General features: G+C 50.8%; 8 protein-coding genes across 8 annotated transcripts in view; 1 reads left to right on the top strand and 7 right to left on the bottom strand.

The window, feature by feature from the left end:
• Asppvi_011146 (uncharacterized protein) overlaps positions 1–854 on the bottom strand; it is a gene marked incomplete at both ends in the record, with an annotated part of 1,446 nt that extends 592 nt beyond the window's left edge. The window contains one exon of the mRNA XM_043306981.1: positions 5–854. Coding sequence (XP_043162916.1) covers positions 5–854 — 850 coding nt within the window. The remainder of the gene's footprint in view (positions 1–4) is intronic.
• A 3,304-nt stretch (positions 855–4,158) lies between these two features.
• On the bottom strand, positions 4,159–5,609 carry dprB (the record flags this gene model as incomplete). Its single annotated transcript, XM_043306980.1, has 3 exons — positions 4,159–5,021; positions 5,070–5,363; positions 5,420–5,609. The coding sequence occupies 3 exons, from the start codon at positions 5,607–5,609 to the stop codon at positions 4,159–4,161; spliced, it is 1,347 nt and encodes a 448-aa protein (XP_043162915.1).
• Positions 5,610–6,828: 1,219 nt separating this feature from the next.
• Asppvi_011144 (FKBP-type peptidyl-prolyl cis-trans isomerase) lies at positions 6,829–7,475 on the bottom strand (the record flags this gene model as incomplete). Its single annotated transcript, XM_043306979.1, has 6 exons — positions 6,829–6,868; positions 6,924–6,965; positions 7,021–7,041; positions 7,106–7,166; positions 7,214–7,281; positions 7,369–7,475. The coding sequence occupies 6 exons, from the start codon at positions 7,473–7,475 to the stop codon at positions 6,829–6,831; spliced, it is 339 nt and encodes a 112-aa protein (XP_043162914.1).
• A 606-nt stretch (positions 7,476–8,081) lies between these two features.
• Positions 8,082–10,350, bottom strand: Asppvi_011143 (putative C6 transcription factor; the record flags this gene model as incomplete). Its single annotated transcript, XM_043306978.1, has 4 exons — positions 8,082–9,084; positions 9,154–9,830; positions 9,890–10,001; positions 10,061–10,350. The coding sequence occupies 4 exons, from the start codon at positions 10,348–10,350 to the stop codon at positions 8,082–8,084; spliced, it is 2,082 nt and encodes a 693-aa protein (XP_043162913.1).
• A 1,450-nt stretch (positions 10,351–11,800) lies between these two features.
• On the bottom strand, positions 11,801–12,472 carry atfD (bZIP transcription factor atfD; the record flags this gene model as incomplete). Its single annotated transcript, XM_043306977.1, has 1 exon — positions 11,801–12,472. The coding sequence occupies one exon, from the start codon at positions 12,470–12,472 to the stop codon at positions 11,801–11,803; it is 672 nt and encodes a 223-aa protein (XP_043162912.1).
• A 3,482-nt stretch (positions 12,473–15,954) lies between these two features.
• Asppvi_011141 (uncharacterized protein) lies at positions 15,955–16,866 on the top strand (the record flags this gene model as incomplete). Its single annotated transcript, XM_043306976.1, has 2 exons — positions 15,955–16,201; positions 16,262–16,866. The coding sequence occupies 2 exons, from the start codon at positions 15,955–15,957 to the stop codon at positions 16,864–16,866; spliced, it is 852 nt and encodes a 283-aa protein (XP_043162911.1).
• A 42-nt stretch (positions 16,867–16,908) lies between these two features.
• Asppvi_011140 (putative C6 transcription factor) lies at positions 16,909–19,059 on the bottom strand (the record flags this gene model as incomplete). Its single annotated transcript, XM_043306975.1, has 2 exons — positions 16,909–17,793; positions 17,845–19,059. The coding sequence occupies 2 exons, from the start codon at positions 19,057–19,059 to the stop codon at positions 16,909–16,911; spliced, it is 2,100 nt and encodes a 699-aa protein (XP_043162910.1).
• Positions 19,060–21,186: 2,127 nt separating this feature from the next.
• Positions 21,187–21,529, bottom strand: part of Asppvi_011139 (uncharacterized protein) — a gene marked incomplete at both ends in the record, with an annotated part of 3,425 nt that continues 3,082 nt past the window's right edge. Inside the window, one exon of the mRNA XM_043306974.1 lies at positions 21,187–21,506. Within this exon, the coding sequence (XP_043162909.1) occupies positions 21,187–21,506 (320 nt within the window). The remainder of the gene's footprint in view (positions 21,507–21,529) is intronic.

Raw genomic sequence — 21,529 nt, 5'->3', positions numbered from 1 at the left:
CCACCGGCGGAACCGCCAGCAGAACCAGAACCAGAGCCATGGCCAGTAGGGGAGGCACCTGTCTCGCTGCCGGCCGAGCCGCTAGTAGAGCCACCCGCGGAGCCGGTAGCAGAACCTCCGGAAGTGCCAGAAGCGGAACCACCTGCAGATCCACCAGGAGCACCAGAGGGAGGAGCACCAGAGGGAGGAGCGCCAGAGGGAGGAGCACCAGAGGGAGGAGCACCAGAGGGAGAACCACCGGGGGAACCAGTAGCAGAGCCACCAGCGGAACCACCAGCTGAACCGCTGGACGAACCGCCTGCACTTCCTCCAGCACTGCCAGAGGAGGAACCACCGGAGGAACCGTAGCCACCAGAAGATCCTCCATGGGAGCCACTGGATGAGCCTCCTGCTGATCCACCGGCAGAGCCACCAGCGGAACCTCCAGCGGAACCTCCGGCCATGCCGCCGGAAGAACCACCAACACTCACTCCTTCACCATTTTCATCACAGTCGTCGCCGCCGCTTTCGCTGCCGCCGTAACCACCACCGTGACCACCCAGACCACCCCCGAGATGACCGCCCAGTCCACCGCTCAAGAGGCCACCCAATCCACCGTTGGCGCTAGCGGAGCCACCGGCTTCACCCTCGCAGGATTCGCATGCAGATGATCCGCCCAAACCGTGGGAGAGCAGACCAGTCAGGAGGCCGAAGGTACGTGCCTCCACGCGATTTTCCTCCTTAGCAGGGTGGGAGATGGGCGTCAGAAGTTTGCTGACACGAACCGGGTCGGTAGAATCCTGATTCTGAGGAGTATGCACCGGCGCAGCCAGTGTTGAAGCCGAGAGGGCGAGAAGAGAAAGACCGATATGCATATTGAACGAAGGGAAGAACGATAGGTTTTATTGAGTAAGAAAAGAAACGAGAGGAAAAGAAGGAGGAGATGCTTCTACCAGAGGAGCAGTGAGTGGATTGGTGGATGATTAGGAGGAAGTAGATGGGAAGTTGAGAGGTATTTATGCATTTGTGGTCGCTCTTTGACGTTGGGGAGATATTCTTCCTGCCTCTGGAAGGCATGCTTCTATTCCCGGAGGATGAAACGATGGCGTCCAGAGGGACAGGGCTTGATGGTGAACCGAGTTTTGGACAAAGACAAGGACAGGGGGTGAAACCTGCTAGCACCCCGAGTTGGGGCTCCAGGGCTGATCGAGTAGCAAGCTACTTCGGGTAGCATCGTTGCTACATAGTTTGTGCAGATGTCGATGCGATAGATCTGTCCACCATGAGTGCCAGTTCGCCTTAGAGAAACCATGAACGAGCTCGAGGGATACGGACAGAGCGAATTCGATGTTTAGTATCATGTCATTAGAACTTGACCAAGGATCCATGACTGCAACGGACGAACCATCATCATACTCTACAGTGCAGCTCGGAGAGAACCGATCTCAAGTCTTTGCGAATAGAGTTATCCTGGTGGAGACTCCAGCCTTAGCGCGAAAGGATCAGTTGAACATCGCACGAACGAGTCGTCATGAACAGTCCAGCTCCTGGTCAGGTCTTGATTTCGCCCAAGCTCGGGTTTTGGATCGTTTGACCCTGGCTAGACCATGCGATCACCAGGGATCCACGCCGTAGTTCGGTTTGAGATGTGTCTAATTTTGGTCTTCCGATTACCCGTAAACCGTGCACAAATCATCGGAATGCCTGTTGGGGTAAAGAAAACGAGAAGTATCGAGATGTAACGAACTAATGATCTACCGCGAAAGCAAGCATGTATCAGGGGTCCAGCGTAACATTGGAACTTGGATTCAAAGGTAATTCGAGGCCTCGGTACGAGACTTTTGCATAGATTTAGTTTCCTGTTGGTAAGAGTGAGTCAATGATTCTGCTCAGCCTGTCTCCACAAGCCGTAGCAATAGTGCCGAGCTCACCAGGTCAAGGCATGTGAGAAGACGCCCATAAGTCCCGAGACTGGACTCCTGAGCAGTTCCTCTGTCGCAAACCATGACTAGCAAGACTTGAAACTCGCTAGTTGGCTCCAAAGTGGATATTACCAACTCCGATCTTCGATGCCAAGGACCGGACTGTTTCTTCTTTCTGCAGGTACCTTGCAGGCTCGAACGTTCGGGGAAGATGTCTCACTCCTAGGTGACCTATCCATCGGCTCCCGATGCCGGAAGGATCATGAAGCGATGATGTCGCCGCCTTTGCTGGATTCCCACCATTGCCCTGTGGGTGTGTGTAGTGAGCAAGGGGGATGAAACGCATGGGTCTGACTAGGGGGTAAACAACCCCTAATGCCAAGACCTCGCTTGTTGCCCCAGAACATTCCCCAACGTTGATCTACTTACTGATCAATAATGGGAAAACCTCAGAATTCTTATCTATGGTGTAATATCCACTGTTTTCAGCCTTGTGCATGTTACCTCCAGTCAATTACTGCTAAATATAGTCGTTGCTGAAACCTGACTATGCACACGTGAGGATTTGCAACTATCCACACCCTGGACTTCAACATATGGCGCAATTGATATTGCCTCAAGCAATACTGATCCCGGTGCTATAATAGTGCTATAATCGATGTGTGAACCGTTTGTTTTACCTATTTGCGTAAAAGCTGATTGAAACTTTAGATAGTAACCCGTGGTTGTGATAGACGATCTACTCATCCTCTTCCTGTTGGAGGCAGAGGGCCTAATCAAGGTCTTAATTCGAGTACTATAACTGGAGCTTAGACAGGAGCGGTATATGCTCAGTATAGCAGGAAACCCGGAGCTCAATGCTTGCTCAGGTTGCGATGGCTTCAGCTGCTACGCTAAGGTAGGATAACTGATTATTCGCCAGAATATAACTGTCCTGTAGAGCAACAACTAATGGTCTATAGGTTGAACCAAACGAGTCCACTATGACATATTACTCAAAGGTGCGCGTTCAAGCAGGCCTTGATGTCCTCATGACAAACAGGAATGACAGAATGAAATACATGATCCATAATATGAAGAAATCGACAGGGATTGTCCCAAAAAATTGGACTATGACTATGGACTATGGCCACTGGCGATGTTTTGCCTGCTACCGCATGACCAGACGTCCTGCTCCACTGCATCCACTGGGATACTTGGAAAGGAAAGTCAGACGCGATGTAGGATGGAAAGACAAGGATAGAGCAGAGTCAACCATGGTTATTGAGGTTACCGCTGAACATGTGGATATCATAACGAAAAGAATGAGCTGATTCTATCCGACTTCTTCCGATGAGCATATTTCGATATAGAATTGCTCATCATGATGTTATGTCAGTTGCTACGACGTGCGATGTGTCCCTGCCCTACCGATATTTCAGTCGAGCCAACGGCAGAAAATGGAACCTTCAACATCAACGCAGCATACTGAAGTCGCAACGCTTTTCTTCCACATATCCCCTATCAGACAGCTATTTGTCAGGGTTGGGCTTCAGAAAAACAGCGCCTATCATCATCACACGAATCCACCAGGTGAGACTTCAGCTCAGCATGACAGCGACTGATTTCAGCGGGAACAAGACAGATAGACACACTTTCAGCACCAAAATACCCTTAAACTAAAGACTCTCAGAATCCGTATTAGGATCGGAACGGTCTCAAGCCAAGTCAGCGCCGCCCAGGACTGCATAACAAATATACGCCTTCGTGCTCTACCTCGAAAAGGTCCACGCTCTGGGCAAACACCCACCCACGCTCTATCGCTTGCAGGGAGCTAGTTGTACGGTGATCACGAGTCCAGGAGGCTGCTGATATCTTCCACCAAGTGCATTGGTTGAATCATCTGCTGCTGCACGCACATCGTGAGTATTACCGTTGTCCTGGTCATAGCCACAATACTATGGGTGTCTGTGCCTGCTCTTGTGAGAGAGGATTAACCAAATTACCCTACGGAGTGAATGTATGGATGAGCAGCGGCAGAGATTTCTTGAGACTCTTGATGGGGTTCAGAGCCTACTGAGGAAGCTCAGAGCCTCCAAAGCTTAGTTACTCTTCATATGTGGGAGATTACTACTGTTACTAAGCAGCTAGAGCAAGGTTCAGATAAGATGATTGTCATTGGTCATAAAACTAATCATTAAAGACATCGTGACGGCATAAGTGGATATCAAAACCATTCAACTTCAAGCCTGGGAAAAAGATGAAATGGGTATCATGCTTAGAAACCACGCTGGGTGCCAAGGGCACCACGGTTGTCCAAGTCGGAATCAACACGGGGATCCATCTTGTTCATCAGGTTAGAGTTGTGGGGTCCCGCGGTGTGAGTGGTACTGCCAGGGGCGTTGTAGCTGTTAGAAGCAAGAGCCTCGTGGCGGGCGCGGTTGTCCCTGTCAGAATCGACACGGGGATCCATCTTGTTCATCAAGTTGGAGTTGTGAGGACCGGCATTGGTGCTGGTGTGAGCACCCATGCCAGTTCCCATGCCAGTACCCATGCCAGTGTGCGTACCAGCGCCAGAGCCGTAGGCGTGACCAGTGCCGTAGGAACCAGTGGTTCCGTGGGTAGTGCCGCGGTTGTCCATGTCAGAGTCAACGCGGGGATCGACCTTGTTGGCGAGGTTGGAAGAATGAGGACCGTAAGCACCTCCCATGGCCTGATGACGGGCACGGTTATCCATGTCGGAATCGACGCGAGGGTCGACCTTGTTCATCATGTTCGAGTTATGGGGCCCTGCGTTCGAGCTGGTGTGGGTGCCAAAGGTGTTTCCGGCGCCGGTGCCGTGGGTAGCGGTGGTTCCATACGCACCGGTGGTTCCGTACGCACCACGGTTGTCCCTGTCACTGTCAACCCGGGGGTCGATCTTGTTGGCGATGTTAGAGCTGTGAGGGCCATAGGCACCACCCATAGCCTCATGGCGAGCACGGTTGTCCATGTCCGAGTCGATACGGGGGTCGACCTTGTTCATCACGTTCGAGTTGTGAGGTCCGGCGTTGGTAGAAGTCGAAGTACCGTAGGTGTTGTTGGCACCGCTGGCATAGGCGCCGGTGGTGGCTCCAGCACCAGTGTAGGCTGCACGGTTATCTGAAAGAGTCAGTAAGTGCTTAAAAGTGTTGAATCAGTGGTTCTCACCTCTGTCGCTGTCAACGCGGGGGTCAACCTTGTTGGCGACGTTGGAGCTGTGAGGGCCATAGGTTCCACCGATAGCTTCATGCCGGGCGCGGTTGTCCGCATCAGAGTCAACACGAGGATCAAGCTTGTTCGCGATCTTGGAGTTATGCGGGCCGTGGTTGGTGCTGGTAGTGCCAGTAGCAGTAGAGTGGCCATGGCCGGGCTCGATCGGGCGAGGACCGTGGGTGCTGGTGTGAGCGACCTTTTCACCATCTGGGCCCCGAGTTATCGTGGCGTTAGAACCAGAGCGGTGGTCTTTATTCATAGTGGTCAGCATCTGCAGAAGAGGTTGAGGTGCGAACATAACATACCACGGTCGCTGTCAACACGGGGATCGAGCGTATTGGCAAGCTTGGAGTTGTGAGGGCCATGGTTGGTGGTAGTGGTATCGGCAGTGGTGTGGTGCGTGCCGTGGTGAGTACCAGTGGTATTGGAGGTGTGGGTGGAATCGTGGTGATGGCCAGTAACGGCGTCCTTCACCTTGTGCATGAGTCCAGACATTATGATAGGTTGTTCGTATCAGGGTATAAGGTATTCGAGAAGATAGAAAGTTCAATGATAATTTCTCTATTATTCAATTGTTCAATTCAGTATGCTGATTGTTGTATGCTGAAGATGGAAGAACCTCGAGAGCACCACGCAGCTTTATATCTTCAATTCAGCCCATCATAACAAATGACGTCAACCCTCGAGCTCATCACCAACTCCAATCGAGCGCATTTCATTCACTCGTGGATCCCTCCACGTCAAACGCTGTCATATCAACCCCTGGCGGTACCTGAATGGAGCTGCCAAATACCGGTCTGGGGTTGTATCCTATGTCGTCATATCTACGATTCTAAGGGACATTATGTAACCCATTTCAAACTCACTTCACCAGCCACAGCGATAACGCCACAACCGGTCTACTTGCTCCAGGCCTCATGTTATGATATGGTCATTTCATCAGTAAAACATCTCGAGGCGTTGACTAGTCAGGTCGATTGAAAATGAGGAGATCTGGGATCAATTAGCTACGTAGCTGGGAGTTTCCACCAATCGACATGGGAAGGGGACGCACGGAAGACAATCAGCTCAACCTTATCTCATGTATAAGCCACAGGGACTGTCCCAACGGTTACTTCTTCTTATTTTTAGAATCCAGTCTTCACGTTGCAGCAATCAAGGGTCTGAGCAATATCGCTGATCATGACTTCAACCTTATGTCTGAGGCGCCTGAATTAACTAAAAGAGGTTAGACTGATGCGGGACAGCTTGACGCGTCGCGGCGGATATTTTGCCTCAGGCAGCCTACACTGATGTCATCCCTACTGTCAGTTGTCCATGACAAGCACATTCTGGTACAGTAGCTGCTACTACTGGTTCCATACCATATCTCTTGTTTGATAGGCAAAGAGACAATTACATAGTGATATCATACCCTGCTTGATGAGATAAGTTTCGTTGCGTAGTGGAGATTCTCATTTGTAGCCTACACAAGCCTTTACTTGTCCATAAGTCGGTTCTCTGCAACTACAGGGTAGAATTTGTTGGGATAGATCTACAGTTGGACAGCTCAATTGATGCATGAGATCATACGTGCTTCATAAAGCATCTACATCAATTTCCTACGTGTATTGTCGATCCTAGTGGTCCTGAGTCACCATGAATCATTGCTCAAGTAACTAATAGAATTGCATTATTCAAGCATTGATTCTATCATATCACTTGCAGAGGATATCTAAGCCCTCTTGTTGTTGATGCCAAGGAGCTGAACCTCGCTGGAATCCAGTCAGCTCTGCCATCACTACCAGAAGCGCTCCGGGAAGAACTTACAAGATGAGGGTGGAGTTGCCAGGGATGACAGGAGGGAAGCCACTAAGATAAAAATGTTAGTTCTGCCGCGACACACTGTCCAGCCGTAGACACATACCGAGAGCCATAGCCGTAGTCACTGTCGTATCACGCATTAGCAAATGGAATAGCAATAAAATCAACCGAAGCTCAGGCAAACTTACGGGGTAATGGTGAGGACAGCCTGCTCGCCAAGGCTCATCTGAGGGACACCCTCATCCCAACCTATCCTCGTCAGCACAGAACATCCGAGCGGATTCGTATCAAAATACCCTTGATGACACGGCCAGTACCGATCTGGGTCTGGAAGGGTTGTCCCCGGTCGACGGAGCTGTCGAACCTAGAGTTACCGGTCAGCAATCGACTTAGTCTAAGAAAGCAGAAAATCCTGTTCATAAAGACAGCGGATAGCTATATCGGCACCTACTTTGAGCCGTCGGTCAGTCTACCGGTGTAGTGGATAGTGACAAAGTCGCCCTTCTGGGGGAAGTCGACGCCGTTGCCGGGGGACTTGAGTTCCTTGGTGACACCCATTGTGATTTCTGGTGGAGAATAGAGGAAGATGGAGAGGAATCTGGAGTTGAATTGAGATCAGGGGAAGGAGGAGATTTTTGCTGAATTTCTATCTCCAGGGCGGGGTATCTCAGCAAAGCGCGCAGTAGGTGGGGGCACACCCCACCATGGCAGCTTCTCATTGGTCAGACTGGAGAGAGGGAGATTGTATCATCCTTGGCATGTGATTGGAGATCAGTCGTCAGCGATGAGCTACAGGTGTCAATCTTCGACTTAAATGGCACAACTTGTCATTATTACTAGAAATATAACTGTAGACTTTTATTGTGATGAGGACTATATACATTAGCATCAATCTTAATCTAAAATGGCTTTTTTGATCCTCAGTTGTGAGAATAGTTGAGCTGAACCTAGACTAGGAAGGATGTTAGCAATACAGAGAAGTATTGAGCAATGGTCTACTCTAAACTACAAAAGCTCAGGCGACAGAGCTGATGGCATTGCGTTCGGGTACCTACCCAGCAGATCGAATCGAGAAGCTTGTGCCAATGTACAACTACCTACTTGAGATAGTCCTGGGCATGTATCCGGGGTGTTGTGACCTTTGAAAGGACAAAATCGTAGCCGTCAAGGGTTACGAAGAGCCAAGGGCGTCGCAGCGGGTGTAAGACGCAGGTAGAGATCTTGACAAATCTGCCACGCTCGCTCTGAAGCAGCATGCCGAGAAGCCATGGCTAAAAGCCAGTGCATGCCTTTCTGTATGTACCGTGAAATTATCTCCGTATCCTTGGCTCCGTGCGTGACGCGCAAATCCAGCTCGATTAACAGCACAGTGAGGGCTTGCATGAGATCATGCAAGATGCAGCACCAGGGAGCAATGCGACCCAGCCAGATAATGTCAGGCTCATCGGGCAACTGCGAGAGCATATTGCAGGCCGCATTGGTGCATATGTCCGACATCTCCTTCCACCTACAGCTTGTAGCTTGACCACTTCGCTCCCATCGGTAAATAGCGATCCGGGCAATCGTCATTTTTGCGCTATAAAACTGAAAAGCAAGGCACCATCGCTGCGTCTCAAATGCCGGGTCCTCCCGAGGGCGACTGAACTGGAAAGGCTCGGGCAGCCGTCTTTGCAGGGAATCGATGGTCGAAATAAGGTCTTCAAGGGCTTTTCCCACTGAATAGCTGCTCAACCTGGTGGCTCCAGGAGCATAAAGCAGGTTGATTGCGCATCGCATAATCCGGGCTATCTCAACTGTGAACAAAAAGTAGAGCGACGCGCACGGCTTGACTGCGGGAAGATAGGTTTCGGCATCCGGAGCCGTTGCCGACAGCAGGGATTTGGAAAGAGCACGTCGAGCGTTGGTGTCCGCCAGCAAGCGAGCAACAAACGCGTCCCCAAACTGGTCCTCGTCAAATGGCAGAGGCAACGGCGCCGCGCAGAACTGATTCGCCACGCTGTACGGCCGACCTGTCATAACTGACAGTGTAGTTTCGAGGACGAAGATCGACCACCAAACTCGACACCGAAGCTCTTTCGAGATATCCAACGTATCTTTGCTAATACTCCTAAGATGAAGACCCATAGCGATGGCGGAACGAGTTGCCGTACCGGATATTCTCCAAGCCCTGTCAACAGCGGTGTCAGATGAAAAGCACAAAATGAGTCAGATGGGTCATATTCGGCGTTATACTTACCTGTTCACTTGGCCAATGATCAGCAGGTAGAATGCAGCCAGTCCTTCGATCTGGGCTTGTTGAATGTCAGGGTGCGGAATCAAAGAAGTGTCAGCCAGTCCCAGCTTGCTTCCCCGGGAGAAGTATTTCGAGGGGTCGTGCCATTCGCCAGCCTCATCAAAATACGTCAAGCTCAAATGCTGCGCAGCAATGGCAAGGATCAAGTTGAAAATAGCCAGCCATTTCTTTGGCGGCTTCGATTGAGGCTCCGTGTATAACCGTCGATACTGGTGTAGAAATACGGTTTTGCCGACGATGGGGAATCCAGGATGCACCATGTCAAAGTAAGTGTCGAGTAGTTCGTCTGCGACATCTTGCGGAGGGATTGTAAATGGCTGCACCGAGGGATCAACCGAGAGCTCCTCACTATCCAGGAAGTAATTGACGGAGCTGATTGAGTCTGCGAAGAAGTCGTCTGGAGTCTCTGGACCTAGCCATGAGGCGTCCAGCCGGAGCCCTTTCCGCTTCAATTGATGCAACCATGATCTCCCCGAGTGTGCACCGATGAATCCCGTCGCCTGGCTTACCTTGTCCTTGTTGAAGTCTTCTTCGATGGGATCGGTGATCGGAGTTACCAGGCGTGTAATAGCGTCGACGGATAGATCGCTGCTCGGGCTGAGACTTGCAGGCGGCGTCTCCTGTAGAATTGTTAGTCCGAAAACGTTCGGTTTCGAGCCATCCAAAAAAAGGGACTTACCTTTTCCAGAGCCTTAGCGATCAATGGCTGGTCCTTGGCATCGACTCTCGGTTGAATTCGCCGCAGCAGACGGTAGAATTCCTTCAACCGCTGCTCGAGATCCTGCAGTCGCCTCAAGATCGAGGTCAGTAACACGCGCAATGTGCCAGATCATTGGAGCAAGTAGCCTACCTTGCGACCTTCTCGCTCTTGTTAGCTACAAACACGCACTCGATTTTCAGCTCACGACATCTCTCACATGGCGATCCCCCAGTGCATTTTGCCTTTTGCTCCCTGCAATTAATACAAGCTCTGCTCGCTCGACGCGTCCGAGGCTTTGCCGTCGTGATGCGCGGTAAGCTGACTTTAGGTAAAGATTGGCTGGATGATGATTGTTGTGGACTCTCGTCTTTCTGGGTACCGCCTGGTGAGCCTTCTCTTTGACGCTTTCGTATCTGAGAAGTCTGACTCTGGGGGTCCATAGGGAAAGTAACTAGTCAAGTGATCGATTCAGACATAATTGAAGAACTGCACGACAATTGATTTACGATTTATCTTGTATGATGAAGTCACCCAGACCTGGAGAACGGCATTTATGTATGGGGCGAGTATATCATCCCCAAGCCACATGTGTATGGGCCCACAGCTGTCAGCTGGATTGTTTTCCTTTTTGGGCAGTTCGTTTCCAGAACTTTCTCGCCGATTCATCCCATTTTTTGGTGTCGCGCAGCCACAGACGTAATTGCCGTTCTTTTAGACAGACGGCCATTGAACAATGGATTAAGGGACTTGTCAATCATTCCCTCGGATCTCCAATCACAACTGGAGTTGTTGATCAGGGACTCTGCCCTAATCGATCTGCATAGATAAACAAAGTGGACTGGACTGTTAGAGAAATAAGAAGAGCGGGATGATGTCACTGAGAAATGACCAAGCCTGACGAACTCCACCGTTCAAGCCCACCCTCAAGCCACTGTCATCAACAGAAATGATCGAAGCACATTCTCCAATCACCAGGATGCGTCTATGTCAGTCTGTGGGGATTGCGGATAATAATTATGCCATCTCCGTCTGACAATCAAACTTACTGATCAAGTCGGCTGTTCGCTTCCGAATGTTCCTAGCTTGCTCTCGGAGACATACAGCTTTGAGATACTGCTGCCGTTGATGCTATCCCAAAGCCAGGTCACGACGCTGCCTTTAAGTAGCCAGATTCACTTTCCCTACCTAATTGAGGATAGCACAGACGTGGACACGTCCACATCTTCGAATATATCACTGATTTAGATGATTTTTGATGGTGCAGCTCCAAAGATGTCCAATATTCTCCTTGAGCCGCCGGATCAAAGGGCCAATGTCAACCGATAGCCGAGGACTAAATGATTGGGATAATGATCATGCTAATAATCAAGTCTTAATTGGTCAACCAGTATTAGCTGTGACACTCAATTTGGCATTTTTTCTAGTGACATACTGTCTCATTTCTGAATTGTCGCGCTCTTTCTTTAACCCGTCGGCAGTCACGTAGTTACATACTATCGCCAATTCCTGCGCCTATGCTGTCGAAGGTCTGTGCACCACATATGTTACACTATCTTCTCCTGGCCATGCACTATAATTTGAAGATCTAATGACACCCCGAGTTACCCCAGTCTCAGAACACCCCAAACACTCAGATCACGTGACTTCCGGTATAACATTTGCGAGAGCGTTCCCAAGCCCTGTAATACGCGTCTACAATAGCCTGCTATTACATCTAAAGCTCTGTTCAGAACATATCTAACCGGAAAAGGAACGATACAATCCACGATATTGGTCCTATATACAATAAATACCGTACAACATCATAACCATCATAATGCTATGAACACAAAAAGCGCCCAACGCTTTTATACATCAAGCACTTTTCTTGCCCTCCCCGACACAGAAGCATCAGGCACACCCCGCCCTCCTCTTCTCAATATAACTCGTAATCGGCCCATCGCCACACCGCGCATGCCGCACCAGCTCCTCCTTAAGCGAGATCAACCCATCCCGCAGACTCTGCACCTGGTACTGCAGCTCGCGTTTCGCAAGTGCTAGGTCCTCGAAGCGGGATTGCAATTGCTGGATGTACTGCTTTTTCTTGGAGCGGCATTTTGTGGCCGCCACGCGGTTCTTGTGGAGGTAGCGTTGTCGTTTGATGGTGTCTGATTGGGGGTGGTTACCGAGCGGGGATGTTGATTTCGAGGCTGGTGCTGTGGGAGCTTGAAGGTTTATATGCTGGGTCTCTGTGCTGGGGTGCAGGGTTGCCCCTGTCCAGGGCAAGGGGGACTGTTGGTCGAGGTAGAGAGGTTGAGAGGGGAGGTAGGCGTATGTGTAGAGCTGAGGAGTGGCGGTATATGTGTATGCCTCGGTGAGGTTTTTCGATGCTTCTGGGGAAAACTGGGAGAACTGGTTGGCGTAGGGGTACTGGTACTGTGTGTTGTAGGCGGATTGGTCTGATGAAAAGGATTCCGCCGGGGGCGTGGTCGTGTAAGTGCCTGTTGAAGACGGATAGTATGGTGGTAAGAAAGAGTTGTAGTAATCCCGGCTATAGCTGGGAGGGGGGTATGATTCTGTCATTTGAGAGCACATATTACGTATATCACAACGAGAGTGGAGAGGATAATTGAGGTGAGTAAGGAGCGACCAGTCTGCCTGGGGACTTAGGAGCTATCATATATGCTTGCCACCTTGTAAGCTACACAGAGGGCAGTATGCACAGGGCTGACATCTGCGTGACTTGATTACGTTTGAGTTTGTTTGTACCTAACTCAAACGCCTTGTCCTTGGACGTACTTGAGATACTTTTGCGAGTCATTGGTGGGTGTGATCTAGCTCGAGTCCGAGATTATGCTGCGGTATTAAGCGGAGATGACTGGCTCTTAGCAACAGATACGCATTGATACACTTTTCCCGCGTCGTTTCTGACCCTGATAATCATCAATGATATGAGGACTTGTACTAAACGATCCAAACTTAATACAGCAGAGGATTCCTATCCAGAAAGCAAATACCTATTGCCCGTTTCCTATCCTTCTGCTGAACATATGGACAAAACGGGCTGGTTGACCGTGTCAGGATCTCGGTGACAGTTCATTAAAAGTATCCTACTCCCTCTGGTAGCTACAACTGCCGATCTCATGCTTTGGAGTCTGATTTGTATCCCAAGTTCCCTGGTTGGTGCTTACTTGGAGGAGGTTGATTAAACGATGCATGCACGGTGGAGATGATCTTCGTTATCGTTCAATGGCGCAGAGTTCCTTGGATGGTGGCGTTCGACTTGAAACGGACTATCTCCGGCATAGCCGATTGTTCTCCTGCCATTGAATGCTTTTGACCATTGAGGCATGCATTCATCTCAAGAAGACCTATAGAGCTGCACGCGGTGGACAAAGGTCGACCATCGATCCACTCGACCTATGTCAAGCAAACCAAATGCTCAAAACTCATCCTGCATGTCGACATACCCTGGTTTGGAGATCATTTCCGATGTTGATTCTCATTGGTGTCAAGGTAAGACACGGGCCAGCTCGAGTGATTGTGGGGTTGCCAAGGAAGAATCACCATCAGGCCATCAGACCCTCGAATGAACTAATTGAGACGATCCAAATAATTTGGATCGGGATATGAATGGTTCGGATGCCTTCCCCGACTGTTGAGATGACCACCACTTAAACATACCCAGGCTGGAAGTCAGAAGCTGATAAGCTGACTCTTGACGAGAATGAGGGGTAACACGATCAACCACAGCAGCCCCACCACCAAACAGGCTCAATCAAGGGGATCGTCGATAGCTCGACGGGATACTTTCCAAATCTACCAGATATCTCGCTGATGTTGATTGGATAAAAGACTCATTTTGGCTCTGATGATGACGCGGACATTCGATGTAGTCAGCGTTCAGAGCTGTAGCATTCAGTGTTTCGCTGCTTTGAGGATGGTCACTGATAGCCTTTGACGGCTACACTCGGCCAGCATGAACTGAAATGGTCATGTTCTGTAATCTTCAGTCCATTCTGTGTTCTGAGCAGATGTTATCAAGAAACTCGAGTTCTATGGGATCTTGCTCGACGAGAAGACGCTTCGTACTACTGAAGCTTATTAGCATGAACATCTAACGCTCAACGGGGATCACGTCAGCATTATTCATCTCAGGACTGCACCAGGAATAAAGTGCATGCGAGGTACCCAAAAGGGATCTTGGGGTTTCGGAGGATTCCAGCCGTTCCTCTTTGGTCGACCTCATTTCCATCTGTCTTCTATTGGCGGGTGGTACTCGCGGAATTTATCAAAGGTCCCGCAAACTCAATCCAAGTCAACGAACGGGAGAGGTAAAAAGTGTCTACTCAAACTCTCGAAGTCGATAGAGTGGAGCAGTGCACGGGGCGCAAACCGGTTCTGTGGATTGGCATTGAGCCTCGTGTTGAATATGAATAACAGGGATGTCCCGACAACTTTCGCATGTCCAACGTCCCACATATCAAGCTTTTGGCTCTGGGCCGATTGACGGACTCGACTTCCTATCTATGGATTATCAGGCGTTTTTCAACTGCACGGACATGACCAGTCACCAATCATTGCTAGATTCTCGAATGTGGCTTTTGAGCATTCAGCCGAAACGGTATCGCTAAACACCAAAGAAGGTTTTATCCAGATGAACATGGCCCGGACCAGACTCTCGGAGGATCTATTGGGAATTCTTGCCGTGAAGCCCTCGGGGAAAATACCTGAACAAGCTGCTTAGACCTTGGCGAAGAATATACGATAGCATCACAGGAATGGTTCGAACTTAGCGGCATTCGCCCGATTTCCTTTTTGAGCCATTGTTGTGACTTGAGCCCTCCCAATTCTGACAAATTGCTGAGGTCTCCAAAGGCCGAACGCGACTCAATCTCGCTTCGATAGCTCCTGAGTGCCGGCGGCTCCAGTCAAATTCCTTTCCTCTCAGTGATCCTCATCTCAAGTCGAAGTAGCCTGGCAATCCTCGACTGCATTAGGTTTGGATCGTTTAGCGCAAATCTTGTACTAGTGTGCGCTCTTATAATAGCGCATCCTTTGCAGGGACGTACCTCTGCATTATATGGCATTGAATAACTAAGTTGATGTTTCTTGATGGATCCTTCATGTTAAGATGTCAACATTGTGGTGTGTATAGACTGGCTCTTCTTGGCTTTCGTCTATAAAAGACCCAAAATTAGGCTGGTCCACAGAGTACTTGGAGCCATTCCTGTTTCTACATCGGAGTCTTCTCCATCCATTAGGCAGCTCCATCCTCAAACTATCTATGATTACATACTGACCCTCAGGCTGGTTTCTAAAGGACACTCAGAAATGAGTTCTTCTGGCGTACATCGGGGATGTTACTGTTTTCCTTTCGCTTCAAGGTCGCCATCATTGTAAGGTCTTCCTTCCTCTATATATTTTTTTTCGCCCTGCAGTCAATACACTCAGACGCATGGATTTTGAGTCAAGATCAAGGACATGTATGATTTATGTGTCTATGTCGAATATCTTGGAAGTGTTCGACGATATCTGACTTGCTCGTTCATACTTAATGGGCGATGTCAGCATTGGGCGTTGGTTGAATGGGTACATGGTTGACATAGTGTCTTTCTGGCAGTAAGTGCCAGAACACGTCTCCATTTTAGCTGAAAGGTACGGGATGTTATTATTGACGTAACTGCCAGAGGGACTGGTTGAAATGGCGGTACTCCCCATCTTTCTTTCATCGACCATAACGTAGCTTTTGTATGACCATCGCAGGTAAACCGCTCATTTGAATCTAATTCACGCTCGAAATGTTTAATTAATTTTAATACACCCTGTAAGTTCACAATCAAACTAATCCCTTCTTACGGCGCTAATCATCATCCCCTGATACAGCAGATGCGATGTCATCCAACAATCAGTGGTCCTAAGCGCCGGCATGCCAGGATCCAACAAGTCCATACCAGCAGTCCCCGGCGCCTAGCTTCCCAAAATAACCAGAAGATAAAATGACTTAAAGAGCCCCTCGACGGATCTTGCCATTCTCTCACCCCAATGTTGTCCCAAGGAGCACAATGTCTCTCACAGCAGTATCTCTCATCCTCCTCACTCTCACACCAGTCACAGCAACATGCTACTGGCCCAACGGCAACACAGACAACAACTACATCCCCTGCCCCAATAGCAAATCCTGCTGCCTCAAGGGCGAAGCATGCCTCTCCAACGGCCTCTGCTACGGCGCAACCCTCAACATCGCCTATCGCGGTGCCTGCGCCGATAAATCCTGGCCGGCCCAGGAGTGTCCGCATGTTTGTCTTGATTGTACCGTACCCCGTTCTCCCTTTTGCCATGCGTCTGGCCTTCTGACTAATTTGAATGCAGCGATCCCTGACCACTGGGCAAATCTCTACTCGTGCCCCAATTCCTCGACGAACGTATTCACATGCGGGTATGCGGGGTGGGCGACGGACGTCTGCAGTGCGAATCTGGGGCAGTGGAAGTGGGTGAGTGGGGATGTGGAGGTTGCAAAGAACGGGAATGGGAGTGTGAGCGCATCAGCTTCTGCTTCCATGGTGCAAGACATTGTTACGACTACATCATCGGTTTCTGGTTCGTCTACGGGAACGCCGAGGGGGACGATTACGGGGGATATCATCACGACTACTGGGTCTGCAACTGCTACGGCATCGACAGGGACAGGGACAAGTACTCCGAAGGATTCGTCGGATAACTCTATCTCTGCGATGACACTCGGGGCGGGCCTAGGGGTTGGACTAGGCGTCCCGCTGCTCGTCGTATCGGGGTTACTGATCTTTTTTATCCGGATGCGAAGGCGAGCGCCGGCAGCGCCGGCACCGCCGGTCAATGAAAAGGTCTACCCCGGCGCTGTGTACTATCCAGGCCCGGCGGAGATTGCCACGCAGAGACACAATATGGCTACGGAGCTGGAGGGATCGACGAATGGTCGACCGGAGTTATATGGGTAATTAGCTTATACTATTGCTTATATCATAATGTATATTTCTGCTCTAAACCTGCCACCACCCCGGCGTGGACCACAGGTCCATCGTACTAGCTTGTCCCTGCGCATCAGCCCACGCCGTATGCCCCGCCCAACTGATATAATCCCAAACATCCTGACTCGACACGCCCAGTTCAGTCCCCGTATACGCCACCGAGACGGTCTGTGGGATCTGGATCCCCGACTGCAAAACAACCGGATATACCCTCCCCGGCGCAGCAGGAGACACTCCACCCGACGAGACCCCCGACACCGACGCCGTCCCCAACTTCGCCATCGACGCCCGAAAAATCCTCGTAATGAGATCCAGACTCGGCCGCGAAGTCGGATGCCACTCCTCGACGCGCGCAATCGCCGCCATGGCAACCTCAACCTGCTCCCTGCACGACTCCACCGTCTCCATGTCCGTATCCCCCTCAGCCTCCCCGGCGAGAATACTCAGCGTCAACAACGGCACCAGGCTCGCCTGGAACGCATGCCAGATGACCCCCCACGCCGCCACGGGACTCTTCACCTGAGCCTCGGCGATATCGACAATCGCCTCGCGCGCGAGCCGCTGGCACTTTTCGATGGCGAGGCGCTCTTCAGTGTGGAGCGCGATGGCGGGGACGCGGCGGAGGGCATAGTGCAGCAGGATAGGGCGGTAGAGGAGGATGCGCAGGTTATGCAGACTCCAGCGCATGCGGGTGCGGGCCGTGTGGATCGAGTCCGGGCAGGGCTCGTACGATTTCAGGAGAGGTGGGAGCTGCTCGTACCAGTCTGTCAATTCGGCGTCAAGTTCTTGGAGTTGGGCGTACGCCGGGAGAGGAGATGCGGCGAGGGCTTCCTGGGCGCGGGTAGCGATCTGGCAGAAGCGGATGTTTTCGACGAGGATGAGGGTGCTTGATGTGTTCTGGTACAGTTAGTTGTTGAGTGCAGGACGACAGAGGACAAGGGGACGTACAACTGGCGGCATCGTCGAAACTGCCATCGAGGAGCGGCCTATCGTTGGCCGTCCGAGGGTCATGCAACCCCATGTATCGAGGCAATAGAGCGACCACCAAATCCGCCGGCGCAGATCGGCGGGAACCGATGGCTGGAGCGGCCTGCTCTCGCTCTCGTCTGCGTCTGCCAGCTCCTTGTGCAGACCGAGCGCGGTGGCCATCCGCATCGCGGCCCCGATGAGCACGTATGCCAGGTTTGGCTGGCTGATGTAGTGCAGGTAGTGGCCGGCCATGATGCCGAGAGTCTGGACGGTCTCGATGTGTGCGCTGCCGAGGGATTCGAGGGAGAGATAATGGCGTGCGCGCTTGCAGTAGGCGATGTGCGTGGTGTCGTCGCTGGGGTAGACGGAGATGCTGCCTAGGGCGAGGACCATGTTCATGAGGGCGAGCCAGTGCTCATCGCGTCGGGTGTTGGATATGTAGGTCTTTCTGAAATCGGTCTCGTCGAGGAGCGGCATGGAGGGATGGATGAAGTTGAAGTAGGCATCGATGAGTTGGCTGCTGGCTTGGGATTGGTTGGATGGGGCTATCGGGACTCGCGGTTTCCCTCTAGGCTTGTCTCTCGATGGAGTTGTAGGGGACGGTCGAGCCATTGATTCCGGATTGACCCATCCGATGACCTTGAGGACGGCATTAATGGAGGAAATCCCTAAGTAGGTGGACGGCGGACGCGTCGCCATAGAGAGCGCGTTGACATCATCCGATACATCGTCCTCTTCATTGACAGCCTTAACCTCGCCACTCTCAGCATTTCCTATTGACATCGCCTCCAAAGACGATCGCGAGTGATCCTCATCCGGACTCTCTGATGGCTGCGGAGGGGGTCCATTCGAGGCAAGTATACTATGCCGCAACAGATCCAGCAGCTCCCCACGCGTCAGATTTACAAGCGACTGCAACGATACCGAAGGAAACAATCTCTCCAGAACAGCTCGGTACTGACTATCTGCAATACAATCGTCGTCTCGGATCCTGCTGGGTGGCATTCTGGGATCTGAATAGCGACACAGCTCGGGCTTCTTATAGTACAGACACGGCTCACAAGGATGCGTCCCCGTGCAGCGGATCTTGCGTCGACGGCATTCCTTGCAGGCTCGTAATCCTGGTCGTCGTCCATGCCGTTCTTCGCGAGTCGCTGTACGCGGGCTGCGGTGGATTTCAAAGGTGTGGAACATTTTCAATATATATTTTCATAAAAGCAAGGCGAGTAAGCATTAATCTTCCTTGATCATGTTTGAAGCATGATGTTGAGTAGAGAATCGAGTTTAATGACTGTGGGGCGATTGTGTCAGGGTGTCCAGATTGCCCACCTCCCTACTCCTGTTCTCGCATAATCAATCATAATAGTGACATTAAGACTAGGAGTGAAATAAAACTGCATTTGCCACAGTACTTGCCCCGGATTTACCCCGCACTCTGAGATTACTCTTAAAGCCAGAAAGCTTCACACGTAGTGTGACTGTCTGGTGTGATGAGCAGGTGTGATCTCGTATCCTAGACGCCAGGGTAATGCATGCCCTCCTGAACGCATCACGCTCTACTGACTAGCAACTTGCAGAAACAGGAAAAGGAAAACGGGGCAGTTATACTTTCGGCGTCAGAGTTTAGGCTGTTGAGTACGGAGTTGTCCAGTATTATGTCTCAGGTCCGGACATCCTGGCCTTAGTCTGTTTCAGATAAGGAGTTTTCGGCTAATGTTGTTGAAAGCTGATAATCCACTCCACATATTGATATGGAAATTTGTCGCAGACTTAGTTTCAGGGTCCAGCGTCCTCGAGACGTAGAAATACAATTTGTATCAAACGTGCTCTTTTCGATAGAGGTATCAAAAGACTTGCAGGAGCTGAGCCCATCTGCTACTTCACATCCCACTCTTGCAACCTTGCACTATAGTGAGACGGCTTAATTTAATCTGAAGTTCTGCTAACCAACTGGAACCTTCAAAGCTTCTTACATGGTGACATTCTACCACCTGACCATGGCCCAGTGAACGTGACTGGTAGCGTGGAATCTCAATGCCGAAAGAACTAGTTCATCAAGTAACGGGATACTTGCCGTACCTTACCAGGAAGCTCGTTAGCTTTAGGCCCCAATTCTTGTTCTGCTGTCGAAAGGCCCCTGTTCGAGCCCTTGAAGTCAGCTGAGGGTTAAGCTCATCGGATCGTCGGGTCGAAAGCCGATGTACGCTGCAGTCTGAGATGTTTAAGCGCTGAGGATGAGAACATCATTTGGTTATGCATCTCATTTTGAATATGTGTCACTCATTCGGCCATTTCTGAGGAGTTACTATACTCTCCCGCCGTAGCACCGTGTTCCCTCACACAATGACACAATTACTACCACAGCTGCCTTACGAGGAATCAATCATGAGATCATCGCATGACGCTCCCGCGGCTATTATTCCCCCCACTCCATCTGTGATATTTCTTCTCACAGTCACAGTCTAATTTGAGAACCTCAAATGGAATGTCAGGTGGACATAAAAAATCCTCCCATACCGAGTAACTGACTATCAAGCTTGCGCCAGAAGATACGTGCATGCGCGAGGTCCGACCCTTCGTCCACTCCTCAAACACTCACCACTAGAGAAGGCTTCGTCACTCGGTGCCAAGCCGGCGTCCTACGCAACTTCAACTCGGTCGGGGAAGCAGTCGACTACAAGGTCTTGAATCCTGAACAAGTAACGAGCGCCGTCTGACAGTTGACGTCGAATGAGGTGCTCGGCGCTCAGAAAGATCGTTTGAAGAGACTTCAAGGGCGTGGATGGGCGGGACGTTCCCGAGGAGAAGCCGATGAACCAGAATTCGGAGGTTATTTTGGAGGAATTGAGAAAGGGTCGTGCATGGTATCGCCTAATCTCAGATGGCTATCTACATACAAACAGTAGCCTTCTAAGTGAGCTAGTGCGCATCCAAAATCAGATCTTCCACCGACGAGTCATTGCCTTGTCAGTGTAGGTACGCCGATGACAGCCCATGCAGCAACACGCCCCGGAGTCGTGCACTGTTCTCCCCGGCAATACGTCTGGCTACCCTTCAGCGTCTCAGTTCCTTCACTCAAGTCAATCAGAGTAACTTTGCCAGTTCCGCAACCTACAGATTGAAATGTCTGATTCGAATAACGAGACCCGTGCAGACCGATGATACCGAATCAATCTATTTCTTGCAAGTCTTGCCCTCCCCGCCCTGCTGCGATTCTTCTGGAAGCCACGAGAAGGGGATGATCTCCAACGATCGATTTTGCAGCGAACCATCTCTGCGTACGAGGTGACTTGACGCGCTCTCCATAGGGCGGCTGAGTGATCAACGCAGCTGCTTTATGTCCTTTTGCAGTCTCCGGATGTTGAGACCCTTCAATTTTATTGCCCACCGTCGGGGGCCTTTCGCTTGGTAATGATTCATGGAGTCCTTCCAGTCACTGAGAGAGCGCGAGGAGAGTATGGCATGAGGGTGATTAGGCCCCAATGTTTTGTTGTAAAGCTCAGAACATTTTTCCATTAGGGCCAAGGCGTCTTGCAGCTTTCCTTGGGATTTCCAGGTATAGGCCAGGTTATGCATGCTGCTGAGAGTGTCTGGATGTTCAGCACCTAGCACAGTCTTCATCATCTCCAATACTTGCACCCCTAGCTTCTCAGCTTCATTCCAT

Source organism: Aspergillus pseudoviridinutans (genome assembly GCF_018340605.1).
Source record: "Aspergillus pseudoviridinutans IFM 55266 DNA, scaffold_9, whole genome shotgun sequence".
In the NCBI taxonomy this organism is placed as follows: Eukaryota; Fungi; Ascomycota; class Eurotiomycetes; order Eurotiales; family Aspergillaceae; genus Aspergillus; species Aspergillus pseudoviridinutans.
Note: the sequence above shows the minus strand (reverse complement) of the source record. Positions and strands in the feature narration are given on the sequence as shown.